Genomic DNA, 26214 nt, shown 5'->3' on the forward strand with positions numbered 1-26214 from the left:
TCTGTTAAATGAATATAAAGTGGTCCCTTCTATACTTTAGAATAAATAAATGACTTGAGCCAGATGCAGTGACTCATGTCTATAATCCCAGCACTTTGGAATGCTGAAGAGGGAGGATTGCTTGAGGCCAAGAGTTCAAGAGCAGCCTGGGTGACAAAGCAAGACCGCCATTTATATAGAAAAATTTAAAAATTAGCCAGATTTGATAGCATGAGCCCTGTAGTGCCAGGTACTTGGGAGGCTGAAGTGGGAAGATCACTTGGGCCCAAGAATTCAATGTTGCAGTGAAACATGAACCATGATTGCACCCCCACACTACAGCCCAGGACTCAGAGAGAGCGCCTGTCTCTGCAAAAAATTAAAGTATAAATAAATAAATAAAAGACTTGACTTTTCCCACAGAGATATTCTGCTGGTAAATAGAGAAATAAAGCTTAGTAGTGTGATTTATTTTGCGTGACATCAATTACTCTGAGTATAATATTTTTGTTACAAGTTCTATTAAATTATTTATGCTTTTAATGAGCCAATTCAATGTTAGCTATTCCTAATAATAATAATCTTATTTTTGTCATTGCAGCATTTCAGCAGAGTTCAAAATACATCAGAGTTTCCACTTAAAAGATATTTATAAAAGAAAAAATAACACATTAAAATCATATAAAGTATGCAACTTACAACCTCCTCCTCGTGTTACAAGAGTCCCTCCTCCTATTACAATAGTCCCTCCTCCTCCTGTCACACTAGTCCCTTGTCTTCCTGTTACAATAGCCCCTCTCCTCCTTTTACAACATTTTAAGTAATGTATATTAATTTAAAAAATCTGGCCAGGCACAGTGGTTCATGCCTGTAATCCCAGCACATTGGGAGGCTGAGACGGGTGGATTATTTGAGGGCAGGAGTTTGAGACAGCCTGGCCTACATGTTGAAAGCTCGTCTCTACTAAAAATAAAAAAGTAGCCAGGCGTGGTGGCGGGCACCTGTCATCCGAGCTACTCGAAAGGCTGAGGAAGGAAAATCACTTGAGTGACTAAAATGATAGCTTTGAAGAGTACTCCGAGTTTTATGGCACTTATTAAAATAGCTGCTTTGTCTCCTTTTTCATATCTTGCAGCCAAGTCATTGTTGGATAAGCGAGATGGTAGTACAATTGTCAGACAGCTTGACTGATCTTCTGGACAAGTTTTCAAATATTTCTGAAGGCTTGAGTAATTATTCCATCATAGACAAACTTGTGAATATAGTGGATGACCTTGTGGAGTGTGTGAAAGAAAACTCATCTAAGGTAACTTTGTGTTCATTGGGATTATTTTTCATTACTCTTCTCTAAAAACCCATGCTTCTTGGTGCTGTTGGGGAAAATGAGGCACCTTTATGATATTTTGATTGTATAAACTTCAAATTTGAAAATCTTGTTCAGATGAGCAAAGAAAACAAGTATTTGCAGTTATAGTGCAATACTGAAGTGTGCATTCAGACTTAAATATTGTCATCTAATACAAAAATAAAACTTATTTACATTACAATGCAAAATCAGTCCTACCTTTATCTTCATTTTTCATAAGTGAAGTCCTCAAAATCTTCCTGTTAAGTTACAAGTGTTCATTTAAATGGAAAATTGTCTGTAATAGGCATATATCCCTGTCCTTTTATCCATAATGTAATCAGCCCATAGGTCACAACAAAGAAATACATTTTGGCTCCCCAGAGTCATTGGATAACTGATCATCCCCAACTTCAGGATATGGACATGACACATGGAATAGGCAGTGTACTCCAGAAAATAAGAGTGAGATATTGGACTTTAAATTCTGGCTCTGTCACTCAATGAGTTCTGTGAGCATAACTTCTTTGTACCTCACTTTCTTTCTATTTAAAGTGGCAGAATTCATCTAACAGGGTTGACATTAGGTGATTTGTCATGAGTACTTTAATACCATACTGAGCAAAATAAATATTAATAAAATTTGACATTTTTTCATCACACTATGTCTATAGCAGAATCATGCTTAGGAGACCTGATTTGGTATACAGTTCAAATGGCCAAAGATTAGCTTAGGAGACTTCTATAAGTTTAAATTCAAAGTTTTAAACAGGATTCTGTACCTTAATACCTAAATGCTTTTTTCCTGTGTCCCATCTAAATTCCAGCTACTCTGTAAGACCCAACATCAATCCTATTTGTGCTCTCCAATCTTATAATTCTTACCATACTAATAACCCAGTCACTACCTTTAATCTTTCTATTGTTTCATTTTCTAATTTCCAAAGTCAGAATGTAGTGTTAACCACTCTTTCATATTACTACTGCATATAGTGTGCTGACAGCATTCAAAAGAAGTAGAGGTCACAAAAAGAATGTATCACACAAGGTGTCACAGAGGAAATAACATATGCATTAGAGCCTTAAAAATAAGTTAGGTAAATGAGTTAGGTCAATGGTGATGTTGGGAGGAACACTGCAAACAACAAAGAATGTGCATTTACTAATCATGACACTTTGGTGGGAACCCAGGAGATTACCGATGATATTTCGCAGTTGTTTTGGAGATTGAGTTAATCTATATAACGCACTTAGAATAGTCCATAGTAAGTGACAGATAGTTGTTTATTTCGGTTACCTACTTTTCTTTATAATCCATTATGCATCCCTACAACATAGCTTTGATTTGCTTTGGGGAATTTTATATTAATTTTATATCAATTAATCATACCATTTTTATTATTTTGGGACTTGCTTCTTTCACTCAGCTTTAGGTTTAGAAGATGTATCCACTCTAAAGCATATAGCTATAGTTAACCTTCTCCTGAACTGAACTCCACTAATTCAATGTATCACTAGTTATTAAGCCACTCTCTTTTGATTGACATAAGTGATACAGATATTGCTGCAAAAAACCTTTTTATATGTCTGATGGTATATATGTGCAATAGTTTCACTAGGGTATTTACCTGAGAATGGAATTTCTGAGTCACAGGAGGGGCACATGTCTAACTTTACTGGATAATATCAAATGTACCAAGTTACATTATCTCAGCAGTATATAATAGTTCCCTTGCCGATATTTAGTATCATCTGACTTTCTAATTTTTGGATATTAGAGCATGCATTATAGAGAGGTCTCTTTTTTTTCTAAAGACTAGAATTTCTTGTAATGGAGGGGTCTTTTAAAAATAAACCCTCATGTTTTTAATAAGCATCTCTAAAGAAAAATATCCCCAGTTTGTTTTTAAGATTATTATTATTATTGTTATTTGCCATGACATTGTGTTCACTGCCCCAGATTCAACTTGTGATCCCACTGAGATCACTACCCTACATTACCAATTTGGATTACATACATTGAAACAGCCATCTAAAAGTGCTAGTTGTAAGAGTCCAAATACTTTAATCTTTGAAGGACATATTTATAGTCCATTATCTTGACCTGTTAAGTCTAAAGACTATTTGAAAAATGTAATCCTAATTTTTTTTGTTGTTCTAGGATCTAAAAAAATCATTCAAGAGCCCAGAACCCAGGCTCTTTACTCCTGAAGAATTCTTTAGAATTTTTAATAGATCCATTGATGCCTTCAAGGACTTTGTAGTGGCATCTGAAACTAGTGATTGTGTGATTTCTTCGACATTAAGTTCTGAGAAAGGTAAGACATGTAAGCATTTCCAGTTCAAATGTAAACAACAAACTTAAATCTTCCCTATATAGTAAGAATCTACCTCTTTGTTTAGCTGTAGCAAGATAATGTGCATGTATGTCTAATAAAAAAGCAAATATCAATAGCACAGAAGAAACTAATGATTGTAGATTTTTTGGTTTCCAAGCCAAAGGAATATTCATCAATTTCAAATTAGTGAGCTGTTTGTGAGTAAACAATATATGAGATTGCCACTCATACCTTTTCTCATCTAATATTTACCAGTAATTACAATTATATTATTCTGTACCTCCAGTCTACTTAATGTTCCTTCTCAAATTTTTTTCTTAAGGATCTAATTCTGAAGTCACAAATTCTGATCCTCCGATCCTCCCCAGTTACTCTGTATTGAGACTCTTTTCCCTTTACTGGGTCTCTGTAATACAAACCTGGATTCGTGGCTTTCTTTTTTAATAAGAAATTACCATCAATGTGTCGTTATTTGTATTTATTAACATATTTATTCAATAAGTATTTGTTCTACAAGGTGACAGTGGTGAATTTCTTAGTAAAATAGAATAGCAGGACCCAGTATGAAATAAATAAGAGCTGAATACTCTAGATTTGGGAAGCAGACCTGGCAAGTAATCTGGTATTACACTTCACCTTTCAGGGACTCTATAAGTCGTACAAATCACCATATAACACTGACACATTATTGCTTTCTATTTAGATTCCAGAGTCAGTGTCACAAAACCATTTATGTTACCCCCTGTTGCAGCCAGCTCCCTTAGGAATGACAGCAGTAGCAGTAATAGTAAGTACATATATCTGATTTAATGCATGCATGGCTCCAATTAGCACCTATAGGAGTATTGCATGGGCTTTCAAGGAAACTTCTACACTTATTACTATTGATACTGTTCTGTTACTGTTATTCCTTTTACGGCCTTCCTGAGACTTAAGTTTGTAGAGTTGAATTTCCCTAGAGCTGGAGATAATGTTTAGAGAATTAGGCCAATAAATGTTCTGCTAAGGTTATTTTAAATAAGACATAAAATTCATTTTAGAAATATGATTTATGCTTTTTGTTGAATCATTAAAATATATTCTGTGTGGAATGTGCCTGACAAAAACAGAAGTTTAAAATTGAGTGTATAAATGCTGGTCATATAGAATTCCAAAGATATTTTCAGTTTTGTGTGTATCAGTATTTACTATTGTGCATTTTGCAATTTGATGATTTTGTTATTTTACTACAGAATTATATGTTTGACAACAATAGACTTATTTTTCTGAAATGTCTGTCCTCTTTGGCCAAGAACCCAGTTTTCTTTTAAAATCCAGGCAAAGGTCATTATAAAGGTTATTGTATTTACTGAATACTCTGTGGCCTCATGGAAGGTGCTGGAAGAAAAAACATCATCTTGTGATCTAAGCTAAAAAGGTCATCCCTTAAGACTTACAAATGGGGCACTGTCATTTGTTCAGGGACTTAGAAGACCTGTCCATGAAACTAAGTAGCAATTTATTACTAATTCATAATAGCTTGTTACAATGCAAAATGTTTTTTTAAAAAAAAACCTCTAAAATGCAATTTACTTATTTTGGAATTTGTTGCCACCAAAACCAGACCTGAAGCGATTTTCTTTCTAAAAGTGAATATATATTTTACTAATGAAATATTAATTTATTTGATTACAGGATGCTACCCAGGATTCATTGGGGATAGTATATGTTATACATTATTTGCAGGACAGAATCTTCTAAAACCTAAAATTCTAAATTACGTATCAGTTCTGAAAGTGTCAAAAAGGGACTACGGCCCTCTTTGTGTGTTAGTCAATTAAGGGCTTTCTTACTAACTATGGATTTTATTAAATTTTCAAAGAAGCAACTCTGTCTTCTTAAATTCTCTGCTTATATTTCATTGATTTCTAATCTTTATTATTTCCTTCCATTTGCTTTGTGCTTCATTTACTCCGCTTTTTCTAGCCTTTCAAAGTGGAAAAATTAGATCATTGATTTTAAGCTATTTTTGCTAATTACAAGCACTTAAATGTATAAATTTTCTTATATACACTGCTTTAGCTGCACCTCACCCATTTTTATGTTGTGATTTTATTATTTTTCTAAATATTTGTTAATTGTTATTTCTTCTTTGATTCACGGATAATATAAAAGTGAGTTGTTTGATGTCAAAAAGTTTGAGGTTTTCCTATGTATCTTGTTGTTACTGGTTTATGAATTTTGTTGTCAGAAAACATACTCTATAATTTTTTTGAAATCTACTGAAACTATTTTATGTTTATTATTTAACTATTGAATGCAGCACTCAAATTTGGCCAAAATGGTTGACAGTGTTGTTTATATCTTCTCTTCCTTATTAAACATTGTATCTAATTTTTATTTATTATGAAAGGAGAATTGAAAATGTTTACTTTTGTTTATGGATTTGTCTGATTTTCCTTTTGGTTTTGGGTTTTTTGCTTCATATATTTTGAAGCTTTATTATTATGGGCTTATACATTGATTGTTATTAGATCTTCCTGTTTAATTGACCTTTTAATCTTACTGAAATATCTCTCTATCTCTGATAGTGCTCTTTGGCTTGAGGTGTATTTTATCTGATATTACTAGAGCAAGTCTTTCTTATGCTTACTGTTTTCATGGTATATGTTTGATTTTCCTTTATTTTCAGTCTATTGTCTTTATTTTTAAAGTACATTTCTGGTAGACAACATACACTTGGGTTTCACTATTTTATTTAGTGTGTCTCTGATTGTTAATTAGAGTGTTTCATCCATTTCTATGTAATACATCATCAGTATAGTTGGATTTTAATCCACCATTTTCTTATTTGTTTTTTACCTGTCTCATTTGTGTATTGATCTTCCGTTCCTTATTTCTCACTCTTTTTTTGGGCTACTTAATTTTTTTCTAGTGTTTAATTTTAATTACTGTTGGCTTTTCAACAGTACCCTTTTGCATTATGTTGTGATTATTTGGGGAATTAAAGTATACACTTTAACTTATAATCTTCTACTTAGAGTTACTATTGTAGCACTTGAGAAAAAAATACAAGAACCTCGAAACAGGATAGTTTTACTTACCCATACCCATCTTTTGTGTCATCATTGACATACATTAGCATATCTACATCAGTTATAAATTTCACAATACAGTCTACAATACACAATGCAGTTCAATTATTGCTTTGAACTTTCATATGTATTTTAAAGTAAGAGAAGAAGAAATATATTGTCTTTTGTATTAACCTGCGTATTTGTTATTTCCTGTACCCTTCATTCCCTCTTGTCAGTCCAAGTTTCCATTTGGTATTAATTTCCTTCAAGCTGAAAAACATTCGTTGGCATCTCTTACAATACAGATCTGCTGACAGCAAATTCTTTTTTCTTTTTAATTGTAAAAATACGTTTTTTTGTCTTCCATGTAGCAGGTACTTTTTACTAGATATTGAAGTCTGGGTAAACAGGATTTTTTTTTTTTTTTCTTTTAGTCTTTTAAAAATATCACTCTATTGTGTTCCTGCAGATACTGTTTCTGGAAAAAAAAAAAAAAAAGTAGCCACCATTTGTCTTATTTTTTCCCTGCATGTACTGGGTCGTTTCTTCCTCTGCCTTCTTTCAAAGTGTTCTCCTTTTAAACTAGAATATGCCTACGAGTGGTTTTCTTTGTATTTATCTTTCTTGAGATTTGTCAAGCTTTTGGATACATAAATTTGTTTTCTCTGAAATTTGGTGAAAAAATAACCATAATTTTTTCAATTTTTTTAATCCATTTTATCTCTTCTCTCTTTCTGAGATACTACTTGCATATATGTTAGCAGTTTGCTAGTGTGTTATAGGTCACAGAAGTTTTATTCATTTATTTATCCTCTTTTCTCTCTGTTCTTCTGAGTAATTTCTACTTGTCTGCTTTCAAGTTCATTGCCCTTTTCTTCTACCATCTCTGATCTGCTGAATTTTTCATCCAGTGAATTATTTTATTTATAAATTTATATTTTGTCTTCTAGAATGTCCAGTTAATTTTTTAATGTATTTTATATTTGTCTGCTGGAATTTTCCATCTGCATACTCATTATGAAAAAAATTCTTTTTAAGCATAATGATCATAGCTGCTCTAAAGTTCTTGTCTCCAAATTTCAACACGTAGGTCATCCCAGAGTTGATGTCTATTGACTTCTTCCTCCCTGATTAGGGGTCACATTTCTTTTTAAATGGTTAGTGATTGTTTAAATGCTGAATATTATGAATTATTATTAAATGCTGAATATGAATATTATGAAAGATATGCTGTTGCATATCTTTCAGATTCTATAGCATTTCTTTAGAGGCTATTGAATTGTGTTTTGGTAAGAGGTTCGAATACTAGCAGATGAAGTTTATCTTTTCTCCCAGCCTTGTCTTTAAACTTTCTTGGGTACAAGCGAAAGTAGCCTTATTCCTAAGGCATAGAATATCTGAGATACCTCTAAAGTACTCAGAAAATCTCTCCAATATTGCTTGTCACAACAACTTTGTCCACCATTGTTCTGTGACTGCTAAGGTCTCTGTTAATATTATAGCTTCCCAAAGGTTTGGTTTTTGTTTTTGTTGTTGCTGTTATTTTATTTTTTAGTCAGGTTTTGTGACATCTCTACTGGTGCATATACAGCTTATTATTGGACCAGTAACTTAAGGAGATTCATCTAGAGATTTCTGATGCTCCTTCTTTGCACAGCTCCCTTCTTTGAAATAACCAAGATCTAGAAACCCCAGCCTCATCAGCAGCCCTGAATTTCAATCTTTGACTCCCTACCTTAGTGAGGCCATTGATTCTTGCTTGGACTCTGTCTTCCACACCTCAATCTGAAAGTGCACCCCAGACAGGAGAGCTGAAAGCCAAAAGCCAGGGCAAACATGAGCCTCACATAGTGTGGATTCCCTGTCTCACGAATTCCACATTTGTGCTGCTGTTCCTAATTTCTGAAAAGAGTTGCCTCATAATTTGTCCAGAATTATAATTACTTAGGTTGGAAAGGCTAGTCTGCTACCATTGTGTTTGGAAACAAAAGTCTTTCCTACTGATTTTAAAAGATAAACTAAATATAAAATAACTATTTAATCCCGTGCCTCTGAATTAGAGATTACTTTTTAAATTGCAAGATGAATGGACAAGCTTCTTTTTTGTTCATTGTTTCCTTTTTCTTTCTTTTTAAAAAGTTTTGAGTCTTGCATTGTCGGCAACTTTTAGCTAGGTGATGTCACTCATGAATATGCCACTTAGATACCTATGCACAAGACAAGATTTTGTGGTGCTCACATTCTAAGAGAAACAGATGTAAATACTCATAGTACAGTACATAATATGTATCATAATAGAATTATGCAAATGTTTTTAGTTGTAGCACAAAGGGAGTAAGACTGTTTTTTGGGAGAAGGGTTAGGGAAATTTGAAGAAAGCATGCTAGTTTTCAGGGATAACTCAAAAGCTGGCCATGTCAGAGGACCAGGGCATATGAAAACATTACAGAGATGTGAGTGTGTAAGGAAAAGTCATGGGATAATGGAATAACATACAAACCTACTAGTTATCCAAAGGAAATTATGTTTATAGCATAACAGTAATATTCTTTTTTTTTTTTTTTTTTTTGGAGGCGGAGTCTTGCTCTGTCGCCCAGGCTGGAGTGCAGTGGCCGGATCTCAGCTCACTGCAAGCTCCGCCCCCCGGGTTCCCGCCATTCTCCTGCCTCAGCCTCCCAAGTAGCTGGGACTACAGGCGCCCGCCACCTCGCCTGGCTAGTTTTTTGTATTTTTAGTAGAGACGGGGTTTCACTGTGTTCGCCAGGATGGTCTCGATCTCCTGACCTTGTGATCCACCCGTCTCGGCCTCCCAAAGTGCTGGGATTACAGGCTTGAGCCACCGCGCCCGGCAACAGTAATATTCTTTATGATAAGTAAAGAGAATGTTTAAAAGATGTTTATGTTTGAGATCCTTGCAGACAGTACCTAAATGATAGAGAAAGAAATCCTAACTTTGATATTACCTGATACATCTTCTAGAAATAGTCTTGACTCAACCTTCCTGGACTCATATACCAGTCAAGTTAAACTCTGTTGACTCTTCAGTCAAATGGAAGATCATAATACCTCCTTCACAGAGTTTCTGTGAGTTTTAAGTGAGTTAGTACGTGTGTTCTTGGAGACATACCTGATGTCTTGTAAGAGTTCATCATTAAGTACTAGAATAATGAGATGCAATAAGACTTTGGATCAGTAATTATGCTGAACCTTTAGTGAGCCCCAGATCTGAATCAAGGAAGAATACTCATTTGCTTGTTTCATAAACACCAAGATAACCATGTCACAGGCGTGGTGCTCCTAAAAATGCTTACTCTAAAAAGAAGTTCAGCAAAATTATAGCACAATTCTTTGTGTTCTATATGTCTACAGATGTTGGTTATTATTAGTCAAATGAAACAAGTCAGTTCCCAAGATTTCTGGACAGTGGATAGTTTTGGTAATAAGGAGATATAATTAATATGGTAATAACCCAGGAGTTTGGGATTACTCAAATCCTGCCCAGATGAGCTTCCTCTCCACACATATTCTCTGCAGGCTATCTTTCCATAAAATCAAAACTTTGTTGTCAGCTTAAGCTTTGTCCCCAAATACCCTTCATTTGGGCCTTGAGGCATACAATTCAAATCTCATTGATTCCTACTGGATAGCTGCAGTGGAAAGTATTGAAAGTCATTCCCTGGAGGTCTAAGCAAATCTCTTCTGATAAAGTTCTTTTTGTCTACCTGCAAGAGGGACAGTAGTATCCCTGATGGACTGAAGACCTGGTTCTTAAGCCCCACGCATGAACAAGTGAAATAAAAAAAGTGAGGTAACATTGACCTCTATAGGATGTGAAGCTCAGTAATCTATGGGCGCTTCCCCTAACCCTCCCCCACACTGCCGCCCCACCACCTAGTCTTTGCTGTTTTTCTCCCTCCCTCTCTCCTACAGGAAGATTGCTGCTGTGTCTTAGTCAGATTCCAGGATTGCATCTTGGCTCATAGTCTTGGGGATGGAACTGTCAACATGGTAGTCACCACACTCTCAGAGAGCAAGTTTGCTTTACTTAGTGAGGTCTCCCACACAGCTTTGTTTCATGCCCCTTCCTTAGATGCTATCCTTCTGACTGAGAAAGGTTTTAGGTAGCAAATTCCAGAATATCTCCCTCTTTAGTAAGCTGCTTTTTTGCTTTCGAGTCTGGTCTTTCCTTTGGTCTGAGTGGTGAATTTCAAGACTTAGGTTTGGTCTTTGTATAGAACAGGAAGAACATGGTGTTTGGCTGCCTTGATTCTGGGACATCTGGCTGACCCAACGTAGCCAAACACCAAGATAAAGGCATGACAGATAGATTTGTTTGATAGTGTAAGTCATTTCCCCCCCCGCAGAAATACATTAAGTCTGTGTTCCATATGTGTCAGAATTACCCAAGCCAGATTTCTTTCTGTCTCTGTGATTTCTTTCTTTTTTAATGCATTCATCTTTTGGAGACTACATGGACTTATATTGCCTTGCAAAAGCAATATTCAGCAGAAAAATCAATCTTTGGAATACTTTAAACAGATATAGGTCCAGAATGTGTTACAGAAACAGTTAAAAACAACCACAGCATAAGAGCAAAACTTCTAGGATGGATATGCTGTATTCATCACTGTGTTCTTTAAATTATAGGGAAGGCCAAAAATCCCCCTGGAGACTCCAGCCTACACTGGGCAGCCATGGCATTGCCAGCATTCTTTTCTCTTATAATTGGCTTTGCTTTTGGAGCCTTATACTGGAAGGTAAGTGTTGCCATTCCTTTTTTTTTAATATGCTATGTTTACATAAATTATTAATCTTTTTTCTCAAAAAATGATCCATTACGAAAACAGTGAATTCCACCTTAGTTTATAATCTAAACAAAATTTAAATTTTAGAAAGTTTCCCATTTCTTATTACATCTGGCGACAATCCCTCTAGCTGATTATTCACACTTAAGAATTAGGAACTAGTGTTAATAGCCTGAACTAAATATGAAAAGGAAGATCTGCCAAAAATCATATGATATACTTAAAAGATAAATAGAAATGTCATTTGTATTATCTGCTATTTTTGGATTTCTACTCTTTTGTTCTCTTCTTATTGAAGCCTGTCTAAAATTTTAAAATGTGCAAAAATCATTGTGATTCAGCTTCTTGAAATGTCTTTTGAATTTGATTAAATGTCAACTTCTTTATTACTCTTTATCCCCCAACATCCTAAAAATGTTGAGTTGATGGTACCATGCAACTCTCATAATTTTTTATTACAAAAACATTTTGCGTGCTACATGCTGAAAAAAACTGTTATTGGAGTTATTGACATAAAAGATAAAAGTGGAGTCCACTTACCTCTTAAATGTTAGACCATTCATTGATCGTTTTACAGCATGTGTGTTTCTTCTTTTTCCAGAAGAGACAGCCAAGTCTTACAAGGGCAGTTGAAAATATACAAATTAATGAAGAGGATAATGAGATAAGGTATTTTGTTTTGCTAAATGTGTGCCTAATCAAGCATGGCATTGCCATTTCACACACTGTGTACATGCCCATAATGTCTTTAAGAAGTCCTTCATTCATTATAGTAGATCCTAACCAGTGAGTCCCAACTCTTTATCCATGTTTCTGATGTCTCACTCTCTCTTCAATGCTGCATCTCCATTTACCTGTAGAATACCTTCACATAATTGTTTTCATGACCCTTCTTAGGGTTTATAAAGGGGTTACCTCTGCTTTCTTATTTAAGTAAGGCAGCAGAATCTTCTCAGACTCCTAGTTGTGGAGCTCTGGAGGCATATTTGCTCATGTTCTTTCTTTTCCACACTTCTATCGAAACATACTGATTCAGTTCTCAGAGCCTCTTCCTAAGCTTAGTCCTTTTGGTAGGAAGCATTATCATCATTGACATCTTTATGATCTCATGAGTTGCTGCCTCTGGTCTTTTCTTTAGCCCTTCTAAACTCAACCTTTAGTCACACTCTTCTGTAAAAACTGTTTCATAGTGTGACTTCTTATTCGAAATACGTTCAGTGATTTTCTCTTGTATATTTAATATATCTTTTATTTTACTCTGGCTTTCAGAGCCCTTAACTTTTGTCAGCATACTCTTTGTTTTCTGTAAAGCCAAATGCAAAATTTGCGGTAAGATGACTTTCCATTCACTGTAGTTGGCTCTTGTTACTCTTTCACCTTACCCTATACTGCCCAGTGCTCATAAGTTTCCTTACCTTTGATTATAATTTTCATTTGGTGTGTTGCTTTCTCTCATGTCATGCCTATTTGTATACACAGACACATGAAATGCATATAGGCATGTTTGGTGTGTATATATGCATATACAGAGAAAGAAATGTTTTAACTACTTTGAAAGACTACCTTAAGACAAATGAAGTCTTCCCTCTTCCCTATAGTAATAAGAAGGTAAGCTCCCCATTAAATTTTGCAATCTTCTGCTACTGTATTTACAGAAAAGCTGCCTTTTACAATGCCCAGGTCATGGTGTACCTCAGAATCTCTGACTAAGAGCAAATAAGCATGTTTTTGTTTGTTTTGTTTTTCAGTATGTTGCAAGAGAAAGAGAGAGAGTTTCAAGAAGTGTAATTGTGACTTGTATCAACACTGTTACTTTCGTATATTGGTAAGTTTTTTTACTTTCCTTTTTTTTTCTTTTTTTTTTATATTCTTTAAGTTCTAGGGTACATGTGCACAAAGTGCAGGTTTGTTACATATGTATACATGTGCCATGTTGGTGTGCTACACCCATTAACTCGTCATTTATATTAGGTATATATCCTAATGCTATCCCACCCCCCTCCCCCCCACCCCATGACAGGCCCCAGGGTGTGATGTTCCCCGCCCTGTGTCCAAGTGTTCTTATTGTTCAATTCCCACCTATGAGTGAGAACATGCGATGTTTGGTTTTCTGTCCTTGAGATAGTTTGCTCAGAATGATGGTTTCCAGCTTCATCCATGTTGCTATAAAGGACATGAACTCATCCTTTTTTGCAGCTGCATAGTATTCCATGGTGTATATGTGCCACATTTTCTTTAACCAGTGTATTATTGATGGACCTTTGGGTTGGTTCCAAGTCTTTGCTATTGTTAATAGTGCCACAGTAAACATATGTGTGCATGTGTCTTTATAGCAGCATGATTTATAATCCTTTGGGTATATACCCAGAAATGGAATGGCTGGGTCAAATGGTATTTCTAGTTCTAGATCCTTGAGGAATCACCACACTGTCTCTCACAATGGTTGAACTAGTTTACAGTCCCACCAACAGTGTGGCAGTGTTCCTATTTCTCCACATCCTCTCTAGCACCTGTTGTTTCCTGACTTTTAATGATCACCATTCTAACTGGTGTGAGATGGTATCTCATTGTGGTTTTGATTTGCATTTCTCTGATGGCCAGTGATGATGAGCATTTTTTCATGTGTCTGTTGGTTGCATAAATATTTTCTTTTGAGAAGTGTCTGTTCATATCCTTTACCTACTTTTTGACGGGATTGTTTGATTTTTTTTCTTGTAAATTTGTTTAAATCCTTTGTAGATTCTGTATATTAACCCTTTGTCAGATGGGTAGACTGTAAAAATTTTAATTCAAACTGAAGTATTTAGCAAGAACTATAAAGCATATGAGATGCCGAAATTTATAAACAAACTTCATTAGTAAGTGGTCTATCAAGCAGATGTCAGTATGTTGGCTGAAGTTGTTACATAATTGAAATGTGCATATCTAATTCATTGTGTATTCTCCAGTTTTGAAAGGTAAGCAGTGTTTGTCCTGACTAGTGGATTCATCTTGTATGGGAGACGCACAAAAAATTAACAGTTGTATGTTTACTTGGACTGTTTTTGAGGCCAGAAAATTAATTAGACAAGGGGAATATAGCAAATTAGGACTGAAATTAAGTATTACTAATAGAATAAAAATATATGGAATCAATTTTATTTAGGTGTGACCACCATAACATGATGGTATCCCATGTGTTAGATGCTGAAACAAGAGAAAACCAGAATGTTTCCCTGCCATTTTAAGGAAGAAGAGAAAACATCCAAATATCTTACAGTCAGAAGAGTAAGATTTTCAAGGTCAATTGCCACCTTCCACATGACTAGTAATAATTATGCATCATAATAGTTCAGAGCCCAGGATACACTGAGCATAAACACATGGCAGACACGTGCTGTGATTGTATGGGTCTGCAGAAGGATTGTGGGAGAAAGGAGAGTGAGATGTGACTAGAAGTTACTGGTGATCGTTATCTCCTGTCCTGTCTACTTTCTCTGCTCCCTTGCTGCAGATACTGTTGCGGGAAGACCCACAGCTGCATTAACTTAATCAGCATTGATTCATGCTGTCCCTCACTTTTGCTTCTGCTAATTGGCTGTTATTTTTGTTACTGTCATGGAATCCTGAGTGCATTTACCACAGTGGCATGCAAATATTCTCTTCTCTTTCTAATTCCTCGTTTCTTCTGTGCATTCCCTCATTGTCAAAGGATTATTTACTCTCCTCTTTATTACCTAGAATAGTCTGTAGTGAGTTCCTTCTTTACCCTGCAAGTAACTGCCCTTCCAGCTTTAACCCCTGTCCCAGCTTCAGAGATTTATCTCTAGGCTGAATCTTCTTCAGTGGAGCTGAGTCATAAAGTATCTGGCCTCCTGTATGAGCTTACTTTTATGGTTATACAACAACATTTTTTTAACAACTCAAGATGACATGATATAATTATGTTGCACATTTCTCTAACACTGTAATACTTTATTCTACACACACTTTTACCTTCAATCATACTCTTGATTAACATGTCCATACCATGAATAGCACCCTCTGTTTTCTGCTGCCCATTCCCACTTCTTTCTAGGCTCATTCTTCCTGTCAAATAATGTAAATGGATAGACCCTTTGCTTAACACTTTCTATTTTCTGGAGCAATATTTCCCAAGCTGAAATGATGCTTTTTCCTAGAAATTCATTTTTTTGCCTTTGAACCATAAGATGAGATTCACTGTTTTCTTTTTGTTTTTTTCCTTCATTTTCTTCTTCCTCTTGACAGCCATTTCAGTTCTCTCAAGCAGCATTCACAAACCACACATTAAATGGTTAATTGAGTCTTAAATGCTCAAGTAATGTCCTCTGTTGTTTGATTTGGGATTGCATTGCTGGGATCCTATTTTGGCACACAGGTCTTTAATCATGTGGTTTTAATTATGACATTTGTCCCATGACATTTGGGAGTGGATTAGGATACGGAAACCCAGGCCACTTGTTTAGGAGGAAAAAAGATGGTATTTTAAAGCAACCATAGTCAAACAACTTATGAATGTTTGAATACTCAGTTAACATTCCAAGACAAGAGCTGGGTCTTTCTGTTTCTTGCTGTACCCTCAACACCTAACATGCTACCTGTGCACTGTTGGCGCTCTATAAATGTTTGTTGAGTGAGAGACTGAGTGAGTGATTCAGCCCTAAATGAAAGTTTAAACAAATGGCAAAGAAGATTGTTCTTCTGAAGTAGGGTTTGTTTTTATCTTTTGTGTGAATATGTGTGTTTAATTTATTGGCTTGGATTAATGAGACAGCAAGGTATGTATATGAAGAGGGAATATAATCACATAGGAAATTAATAAATTATTTTTCTTAAGGTATGAATTATTACTCATGTATAAAATGAATCACATTAGCTAGGTTAAAGAAGCCAGAATTATCCAGAAAAAAAAAAACCCAGCTCACTTATTGAGTAGTCAGTGGGAAATAGATCACAGAATGAATGAAAACATGACTCATTCTCCTTCATAAAGTGCCTTACTCATCATCTCTGCAAAGCTCTGCCAAGGCTCGGGTCACATACTACCACCTACAAAAAGCTGACTTCTCAAATGAAAATAATCTCTATTTGTGGCCCTCTAAATAGATTTCATATGACCCTTGGTAGGACATCACAGTCACTTAAATGAACATTTTGTGCCCTTTTCAAAACCATAAGCTCTTAGGGGGCAGGATTTCTTTTTTCTTAATTTAATTTTGGAGCCCCACTAAACAATGTCACTTATACTGTGCACATATAAATGATGAATAACTATTTGTTGAATAAATTAATGGAAAGATGAATGAATGTCTCAGAATTACAATAACATGAGAATAAAATATATGAAGATAAAAACAGAAATAAACTTGTATGTGTGTATGAGTACATAAGAATTCAAATGCTGAGAGAAAAGTAGGGAAAGAGGGAGAAAAGGGCCAGTTCATCATCAAGAATCTGAAAACCCCAAAGTAAAAATCAGTGTATATCATTTGTAATCATCTATTGACCACCCATTATATGAAGTAAACCCTTACATTTGGCCTCATACTAACAGAGATGGGAAACCCTCCAAGGAACTCTTTAAGTCTAGTTCCTAGATAGGTGTGTAGTAGAGGGAAAGTCTGGGCCTAGATAGGTGTGTAGTAGAGGGAAAGTCTGAGCCTAGATAGGTGTGTAGTAGAGGGAAAGTCTGGGAGACCAAACTATGATGTGGTAGGAGAGAAAATCTTCTAAAAAATAAGAGTAACTGTAGTAAAAAATACCAAGATAGAAATAAAATGTGGAGTTGCAATTATACATTTAAAAATATATATAATTTGGATGATAATCATTTTCTTGGTTAGCAAGGAAGGGGAAAATACAAGGAGTGACTCAGGTTTATGGCAAGGATTTCTCCCTGAAATGGAAGTTTCACCAACTGAAACACATTAAATCAAGACAAATATTGGAACACTAGAATAGAGAACATATGGGCTAGTTCTCTGAAAGAAATAACCTATAATTGGGAAATGAAAAGAAGGAGGGTTTAATATCTTAAATACAAGGAACAAACGTGGAAGGAATGTATTGAACTAGAAAAAACAACAAAAAAAAGTTGCACCTAGGAAAAAATATGCCAGGAGTGGTGGCTCATGCCTGTTATCCCAGTACCTCGGGGGGCTGAGGTGGGAGGATCACTTGAGCCCAGGAGTTTGAGACCAGCCTGGGTAACATAGGGAGACCCCATCTCTACAAATAATTTAAAAATTGGGTGGGCATGGTGGTGTGCACCTGTGGTCTCAGCTACTCAGGAGGTTGAGGCAGGAGGATTGCCTAAGCCCGAGAGGTTAAGGCTATAGTAAGCCATGATCAAATCACAGCATTCCAACCTGGATGATGGAGCAAGGCCTGGTCTCAAAATATAAAAATAAAAAATTAACTGAAGTTGTGTTTATTTGACACCATGCATGAGAATAGCTATGTGAAAAGTTAAAAATTTACTTGGTCACATAGCTTATGCCAAGTATCCATAGCAGCATCCTACAAAAACCTTTCTCATATTGGGTTGTGTATAGCAAAGATTAAGATAAATAAATAAAACAGATACATTATATTAAAAGCTTTATTTAGGTTAATACATTACAGGAAACTTTTGCTCTTTACTCTTCCCACAAATGTGATTCCAACAAACTCTAGTAGGTGCATTGATGGATGCAAAGCTTAATATAACTTCATTGTGTCCTCAGATTGTTTATAGCCTACAAAAGGAAATCAGACGTATACATAATAACCAATTTTTAAAAGTGAACTAAAAGTTTACAAAGTTACTTTGATCAAAGTCCAGGCCTCTGCATATGGTCCTACAAGTTGTGAATTCAACACAGTTCCAGATACTGGCATGGATGACATCTTAGAATTAGGCACACCCAAATACAATTACCTATTTTTGAAAGGAGAGAGAAATCACTAACAATAGGAGAAAAGCTTCACTTTGTAGGTGATGGAGGTAGCCTCTGTACAGAGCACACGGCATAAACTAAGTCAGGAAAGTCCCAAAGTAAAAAACTATGTTTAAGGGTCAGTTTGGACAGTTGGATTTCAGTGGAAGTCCCATATAAAGAGTTAACATGCTGAGAAGAAAGGGTGAGCATCAGTTTGAGAAAGGGTTTGAATTCCAGGAATGGAGCTTAAAATATAAGCTTGTGTCACATAGGGAGCTATTGGGATAAAATGCTGTAAGAAAGATGTGGGTGACAATCAAAGCAGAAGTGTGGGAAAACTAATTCGTTGTTGGTATGGCAAGATGTATGGGAATGGTTAACTAGAGAAATGGAGTCCACTTACCAGGCCAGTCTTCAAATAAGATGTGAGAGAGAATGACAACAGAATTAGCATCAGGGCCAGGAAATGAGAAAGCATAGACCATTTGAAGACATTGCAGTAAAAGAATCAACAAATCCTAGTTACTAATGAGATGTGAGACTTGTCATCACAGGTAGAACTCAAGAATGATTTGGAGACTATGGGACTTACCAGAGTGTGGTGGCATTAACAGGAAATGTGAAATCAGGAGAAGAAGCTGTTGGTAAATATTATTGAAACTGATCAGTGGCCAAATATGTTAGACTGGAACTTCAGTTAACAGTCAGGCCTGGAAAGAATAGATTTGCAATTTGAGAGTTATCTGCAAAGAATCTTATTTGAGACCTTGAAAGAAAAATGGCTTCGTCACAGAGATGGCCCAGTGTGGTTAATAGTAAATAGCATGGGTTTGATTGTGGAGAGGTTTACCAAAGAAATACAAACAAGATTTCCTGTATATCTGAGCTAAGGGGGAAGAAAATAAATCTTAGAATTGGAATAAAGGGCAATTTCAAGTCAAGCTTGGAAATTTAGGCCTCAAGGTTTGGGAATGGTTGGTTACCAAATGGCAAGATCTGTGATTCTTTGCCAGATATTTCCTAAGACTTTTCCAACGCTTTGGAAGTTTGGTTTCTGTAGATAGATTGTAAAGCAGATGATTAGAAGGGATTAGACTTGCATTTAAGCCTTGACGCTTTGGTGTATAATACTAGATGAGTTTATATCAGTTAACCAGTTCATGTCTTTTAAACTTTGGTTTTTCATGTGTAATGAGGGTTAATGGTAAATTTACTCTTCTTATTTCACAAGGGTTCTTGTAAGACCCAGGTTGTCATTATAGATTTCCAATCTTCTCTACATATAATTATCTTGCTCTCGCTCTTTTTTTTTTTTTTTTTTTTTTTTTTTTTTTTTTTTTTTTGAGAGAGAGTCTTGCTCTGTAGCCCAGGCTGGAGTGCAGTGCAGTGGTAGTGGTGTGATTTCAGCTCACTGCAACCTCCGCCTCCTGGGTTGAAGGGGTTTTGTGCCTCAGCCCCTGAGTAGCTGGGACTACAGGTGTGCACTACCACACCCAGCTAATTTTTGTATTTTTAGTAGAGACAGTGTTTCACCATGTTGGCTAGGCTGGGCTCAAACTCCTGACTTCAGGTGATCCACCTACCTCAGCCTCCCAAAGTGCTGGGATGACAGGCGTGAGCCACCGTGCCCGGCCTACATTTAATTCTCTACATTCAGCTTTGTGTTTCAAATGATTTATACCTTTAAAAAATACATTATTTTGCTTTTTGTGGTTCCCTTTTGCTTTCTAACCATGCTCTTTTAAAATATTTTCTATATATTTTGGATTTCTGAAGTTTTATCTTAGTATCTATTAATTTTTGTTCTAGATTTAATTCTGATTTCCTAAATACAAGTTGTCTAGCTTCTAGAGTTCTCTGTTTGTTAAATTGTATAAGACAGTTTTTAATATATTACATTTAGAGAAACTGGGAAAATATTGCAATTCTTATTACACTATGGAATTTTATGGCTAATCTGTGTAATGATCTCAGTACTTTAAAAACAGTGATCTGTGACGCTGGGTTGATAAACAAGAAAAAGTAGTGAAAGAGATTAAGCAGAGAAGACGAGAAATGCAAAACACGTTTATTTAGAGATTGTGATTGAAGATGGGATGATACCATCTATATATATTTTTTTAAGTAGAGAAGAAATTCAAATACTTCACTGGAAAGTTGAAATATCCGAAAGCTAGTAGATTAACACAAGTACTGAAGAACTAAAACAAAATATGGCTTTCATGCTTCAACAAGTACAATAAGCTACACCGAGGCCAAATGAACCTTCCACAGAGGCTTTGTTGGGATGTGGTGCCAAGATTTCAGTCTTTCTTTTTTTGGCTGGAAGTATTGGATGAAGTCTTTCTGCTGCTATTTCCTCAGCTGGGAGAAATGATTGCTAGAACCTAACTAGATAAGTCAAGATACTAGAGTGGCTCAGTGGCCATGTGAGGCTATTACTTGTTGGTGGCCACTGACCAGCTTCTCCACCTGTCCTAGGGATCTCTTTCATGCCACTCCATCTATCTCCACTTCTCTGGTCTCCACTCTCCAGACACTTCTTTGTTCATCAATCCTTCTCCCTTCACCCCCATCTACTACCTTTTATAGTCTTGCTAGAGAAATTCAAAGCTAACTAGGTTGATAATTGTATTATCACAAACTGAGATCATTGGTAGAATGTCAGGAGGTATGAAAGTTACAGAGTGAAATATTTATTGAGAATCTGTTAAGTGCCAGGCATTGTTATAAGAGTGGAGGTACAGCGGTAAAAGAGATAGAGCAGCTCCCTGCCCTCATGGAGCTTATATTTTAATGGGAGGACATAGATAATAAACAATAAGTAAGATTGCTTCATATAATGTGTTACCAGGGAGATCACAGAAAATGACTGATCACTGCATCTAAGAAAACATTTATCAAGTTCTTTTATGCTATGTAAGTGAAGCATACATTGTAAATCTGTTACTCATTCTGTGGTCATATATGATTTCAGCTATTGAGATTTTTAAAAAGGCAGAAGGCAGATACATCATAATCTCTCTTTTTGTTTCCTTCCTTTCTAGGCTGGTAACAGTTCATGTTTGCTTCATAAATGAAGCAGCTTTAAACAAATTCATATTCTGTCTGGAGTGACAGACCACATCTTTTTCTGTTCTTGCTACCCATGACTTTATATGGATGATTCAGAAATTGGAACAGAATGTTTTACTGTGAAACTGGCACTGAATTAATCATCTATAAAGAAGAACTTGCATGGAGCAGGACTCTATTTTAAGGACCTGCAGGACTTGGGTCTCATTTACAACTTGCAGCTGATGTTGGAAGAGAAAGCACGTGTCTCAGACTGCATGCACCATTTGCATGGCTCCAGAAATGTCTGCTGACAAAACACCTAGCTTTATTCTTCAGATACAAACTGCAGCCTTTAGTTATCCTGGTCTTCGCAAGTAGATTTTAGCTTGGATAGTAGGGGTAACAATTTTTCTCAAAGGGATCTAGAAAAAAATGTTTAAAACTCAGTAGTGTCAGCCACTGTACAGTGTAGAAAGCAGTGGGAACTGTGATGGGAGTTGGCAGCATGTCAGCTTTATAGTTACTGATTAGTGATATGGGTCTGATTTTGATCTCTTCCTGAAGTAAACCATGCTCACCCATATCCCACTAAACAAATGCAAATGGTTGCCTGGTTCCATTTATGCAAGGGAGCCAGTACTGAATTATGCCTTGGCAGAGGGGAGACTCTCCAAAAGAGTCATCGCAGAAAGAAGTTAAGAACACTGAACATCAGAACAGTCTGCTGAGGAGGACATCGGCATCCTGGGAAAGTCTGCCTTTTCCCTTGACCACTATGGGGTGTATAAATTGTGTTTGCAAAATATGTTATGATGTGTTTATACTCTAAAACTATTACAGAGCTATGTAAAGGGACTTAGGAGAAAATGCTGAATGTAAGATGGTCCCATTTCAATTTCCACCACGGGAGAGAATAAAAATAAATTATGACATTTAGTATCTAACATTAGAAAACCAAGCCCACGTGCTAATATGGGTGTTGAAAACTAGGTTACTTGGAATGCAAGGAATGAGGAAACTTTAGTTATTTATAGTATAATCACCATTATCAGTTTAAAGGATCCATTTATTTAAAATCAGGCACTCTATATTCATTAAGCTTTTTGAATTAAAAATAAAAAGAAAGCTTTATGTAGTTTTGCATGTCAGTTTGCTATTTAAAATGTGTGACAGTGTTTGTCATATTAAGAGTGAATTTGGCAGGAATTCCCAAGATGGACATTGTGCTTTTAAACTAGAACTTATAAGACATTATGTGAATATCCCTTGCCAGTTTTTTTAATATTCAAGAAAACGTCCGAGTAAAGTCAAAGAATGATTTCTTATGGTTTATTTTGATGAAAGTTCTTTTAACATGTCTTGAATGTACACATAAAGGAATCCAAAGCTTTCCATTCTAACTTAATCTTTGTGATAACATTATTGCCATGTTCTACAACCATAAGATGACAGTTTTCAATGTAGTGACATAAAAGGGCATGAAAACTAACTGCTAGCTTTCCTTTCATTTCAAAAGTCCAAGAATTTCTAGTATATTTAGATTTTAGCTTCTGTTCAAAGCTAATCCAGATGCAACTCCAGTAAGTGGCCTTTGCTCTTTTTTGTACCAAAGAGCCCAGATGATTCTTACAGTCCCTTTCTTCTCTAACATGCTGTGGTTCCTTAAATATGAGTAATTTCTCTAAGATGTAACCCAGGTGCTTTGAGAAGCTGCATTAAGGTGTTCAGGCCCTCAGATATCCCATGGTACACTTGATTAGTAATAAAACCAGAGATCAACTTAATTGCTGATAGGTCCTGTCTCGGTGTGTGGCATTGATTGTTTTCAGGAAAATAGAGATTAATATGATTTATGTGTATAGGTCGTGTATAGATTGAGAAGATAGATACTTCTCAATCTAGTAGTTTGATTTATTTAACCAGTGGTTTCAGTTTGCTTCAGCATATGAAAATGCTGCTTAATGTGCTTAAGAGTATAATAAATGTACTTTTGTCCTCAAACCTAGTAGCTGGATTTTAACACTCATGGACTTGGTCTTAATCAATGGAATTAAATAAACAAATTCAATAAGTTATTAAATCTGACATGGTAGGAGAGGGGAGATGTGTCCTGCTTATTAAATGTATTGGTCCATTGAAAGTTACATGGATTGCCAATTTTTAAAACACTGAAGTTGAATAAAATGCATGAACAATAGAAAAATGCTGAACGTTATTTTGGATGCTAGCTGCTTGGACATTAACTGTGTCATTTCTGCTTTGAGATAAAAATATATATTTATCTTTGCTTATTTTATCCCAGATGTGTTCTGAATATCCTTCTTCATAAATCATGGAAAACTCACTGCTGACATAGTAAACCATGAAATCGCCTTTTCAGTTGGTGCCATGTATCTGATAGTTCCATCTTACAAGGTTTCAAAATTACCTTTTAAAATGATCTCAGATGTCTGGGGCCGGGCGCGGTGGCTCAAGCCTGTAATCCCAGCACTTTGGGAGGCCGAGACGGGCGGATCACGAGGTCAGGAGATCGAGACCATCCTGGCTAATACGGTGAAACCCTGTCTCTACTTAAAAATACAAAAAACTAGCCGGGCGACGAGGTGGGCGCCTGTAGTCCCAGCTACTCGGGAGGCTGAGGCAGGAGAATGGCGTAAACCCGGGAGGCGGAGCTTGCAGTGAGCTGAGATCCGGCCACTGCCCTCCAGCCTGGGTGGCAGAGCAAGACTCCGTCTCAAAAAAAAAAAAAAAAAAAAAAAAAATCTCAGAAGTCTGCAGATTCTCAACGATACTGAAAGCTTCGCACTTCTTTGGTAGAAATCAAGTCTATTTAAAAAACGGCTTTATGATAAATAGTGCCTCCTGAGTGATAATGAAGTGTTGCTGGATATTGTGTTGTGATTTAATGCGCTTACCACACTGCCACCTTTTAATGAGTCAGAGACAAATTGATTTTTCTTCAATACAATAATAGAACAAGTAGCCTATTATCTTAAAAAGTATGTGAAAAAATGAAAATTATGAAAAATTTATGCATACCTAATGAATTTTTGGTTTTAGTAAGAAATAAATGCATTTCATTGAATTTTAAAGTACTTTGGAGAAACTTTGGGTCCAGTTTTGCTACTCTAATTCAACTGAAGTTATAAATAAAGAGAAAAATTCATTCAGAAATCATGGATATTTAAAAATGTTTTACTGCAGCCAAGTTTTCATTTCAAAATGTAATTCCAGTTTGGAGCTTTTAGGCATTTTGTATATTTAAAAAATATATATTCTTCAAAAATGCATTTTGGCCTGGTGGAATGGATGTTGCAAAAGATCATCCAGAGCCTCCAGTGTGTCATTAACTGATACGGTAAATCACCTCTCCTCTTTGGATCTCAATTTTTTATTTATCTATATGGTAAACTCAGAGATCACTCCTTAGGGGTGAGTCCTATTGCAATACGACTGACAAAGAAGATAAAATAGCATTGAAACTAACCCATAGAAAATATCCAATTATGGACTCTGTGAATAAGTATCTTGACCATAAAAAGTCATTGCTGTTCTTGTTTCTAATGTAAATAGTGTCCATTAGTAAAAGTGAAATTCAGTCTCAAGTAGGGTGAATTGGATCACCATTTACACAAGAGATGGCTTTTTCCTTTGCTTAAATAAACATTTTGGATCACCTCCAAAGAATGAAAACCAGTAGTACATTTTAGTCGTATTAGTCAGGATCAGAAACTGTAAGATGTGTGTAACATTTGGAAATGCACCAAAGTGAGCATTTAAATCTTCTCATTTTATTGAAAACTAAGAGCAGAAAATGTAAAATGCTCATAAAGTTTTTGAATGCCAAAAGATATTTTAGAACCAATTTATAAAGGGGTAATTCATTAATTACACTTTAAAACTGGAAAGTGGGATAAGAATTCTAAAGTAAACCAGCTTATCTTTGAAACAACATTATTTTGAAATTGGCTTTAAAATAAAACCATTCAGATTGAAATTCTAATTAGTTCATTTGTGGAGTTAGATCACACAATTCATAGTGTTGCTGCTTTCCATTAACTAGTCTTGAAATGCCTTTGTTTGTAAAAATAAAATAATGGTACTTTCATTTTATAACAAGGTGTTTTTTTAAAGAAGTAATCCATGCTAAAGTGGATATTCGTGATCCTGAAATGTTTACTAAGCATTGTAAATTTATTTATAACTGCCATCTCCAACTACATCCTTATGATGTTTTTAACAATAAAATTAGGCCGGGCGCGGTGGCTCAAGCCTGTAATCCCAGCACTTTGGGAGGCCGAGACGGGCGGATCACGAGGTCAGGAGATCGAGACCATCCTGGCTAACACTGTGAAACCCCGTCTCTACTAAAAAATACAAAAAACTAGCCGGGCGAGGTGGCGGGCGCCTGTAGTCCCAGCTACTCGGGAGGCTGAGGCAGGAGTATGGCGTAAACCTGGGAGGCGGAGCTTGCAGTGAGCTGAGATCCGGCCACTGCACTCCAGCCCGGGCGACAGAGCGAGACTCCGCCTCAAAAAAAAATAATAATAATAACAATAAAATTAAAACAATTGTTTAAACTAAAAACCACACCGTTTTCCAGTACTTGATCTCTGAGCTACAAGACTCACTAAATATAATTTTCCAATCAAAATATTCTATTCTCCTGTATTCTAAGGATTAATATGTGATTATAGTGTCCACTTGCCACCA

At 35.9% G+C, this 26214-nt stretch overlaps 1 protein-coding gene across 2 annotated transcripts in view; it reads left to right on the forward strand.

Annotated features, from left to right (window-relative positions):
* KITLG (KIT ligand) overlaps nucleotides 1–23269 on the forward strand; it is an 86422-nt gene extending 63153 nt beyond the window's left edge. Inside the window, exons 4-10 of one of the 2 annotated variants that reach the window (XM_033221116.1) lie at nucleotides 1115–1285; nucleotides 3486–3642; nucleotides 4367–4450; nucleotides 11367–11476; nucleotides 12126–12193; nucleotides 13273–13349; nucleotides 21492–23269. In XM_033221116.1, the coding sequence (XP_033077007.1) occupies nucleotides 1115–1285; nucleotides 3486–3642; nucleotides 4367–4450; nucleotides 11367–11476; nucleotides 12126–12193; nucleotides 13273–13312 (630 nt within the window). In that variant the 3' untranslated portion in view covers nucleotides 13313–13349; nucleotides 21492–23269. The remainder of the gene's footprint in view (nucleotides 1–1114; nucleotides 1286–3485; nucleotides 3643–4366; nucleotides 4451–11366; nucleotides 11477–12125; nucleotides 12194–13272; nucleotides 13350–21491) is intronic. The other variant, XM_033221117.1, reaches the window with a different exon arrangement.
* The last annotated feature ends 2945 nt before the right edge of the window (nucleotides 23270–26214 follow it).

This window comes from Trachypithecus francoisi, unplaced genomic scaffold (assembly GCF_009764315.1).
Source record: "Trachypithecus francoisi isolate TF-2019V2 unplaced genomic scaffold, Tfra_2.0 Lachesis_group11, whole genome shotgun sequence".
Lineage (NCBI taxonomy): Eukaryota > Metazoa > Chordata > Mammalia > Primates > Cercopithecidae > Trachypithecus > Trachypithecus francoisi.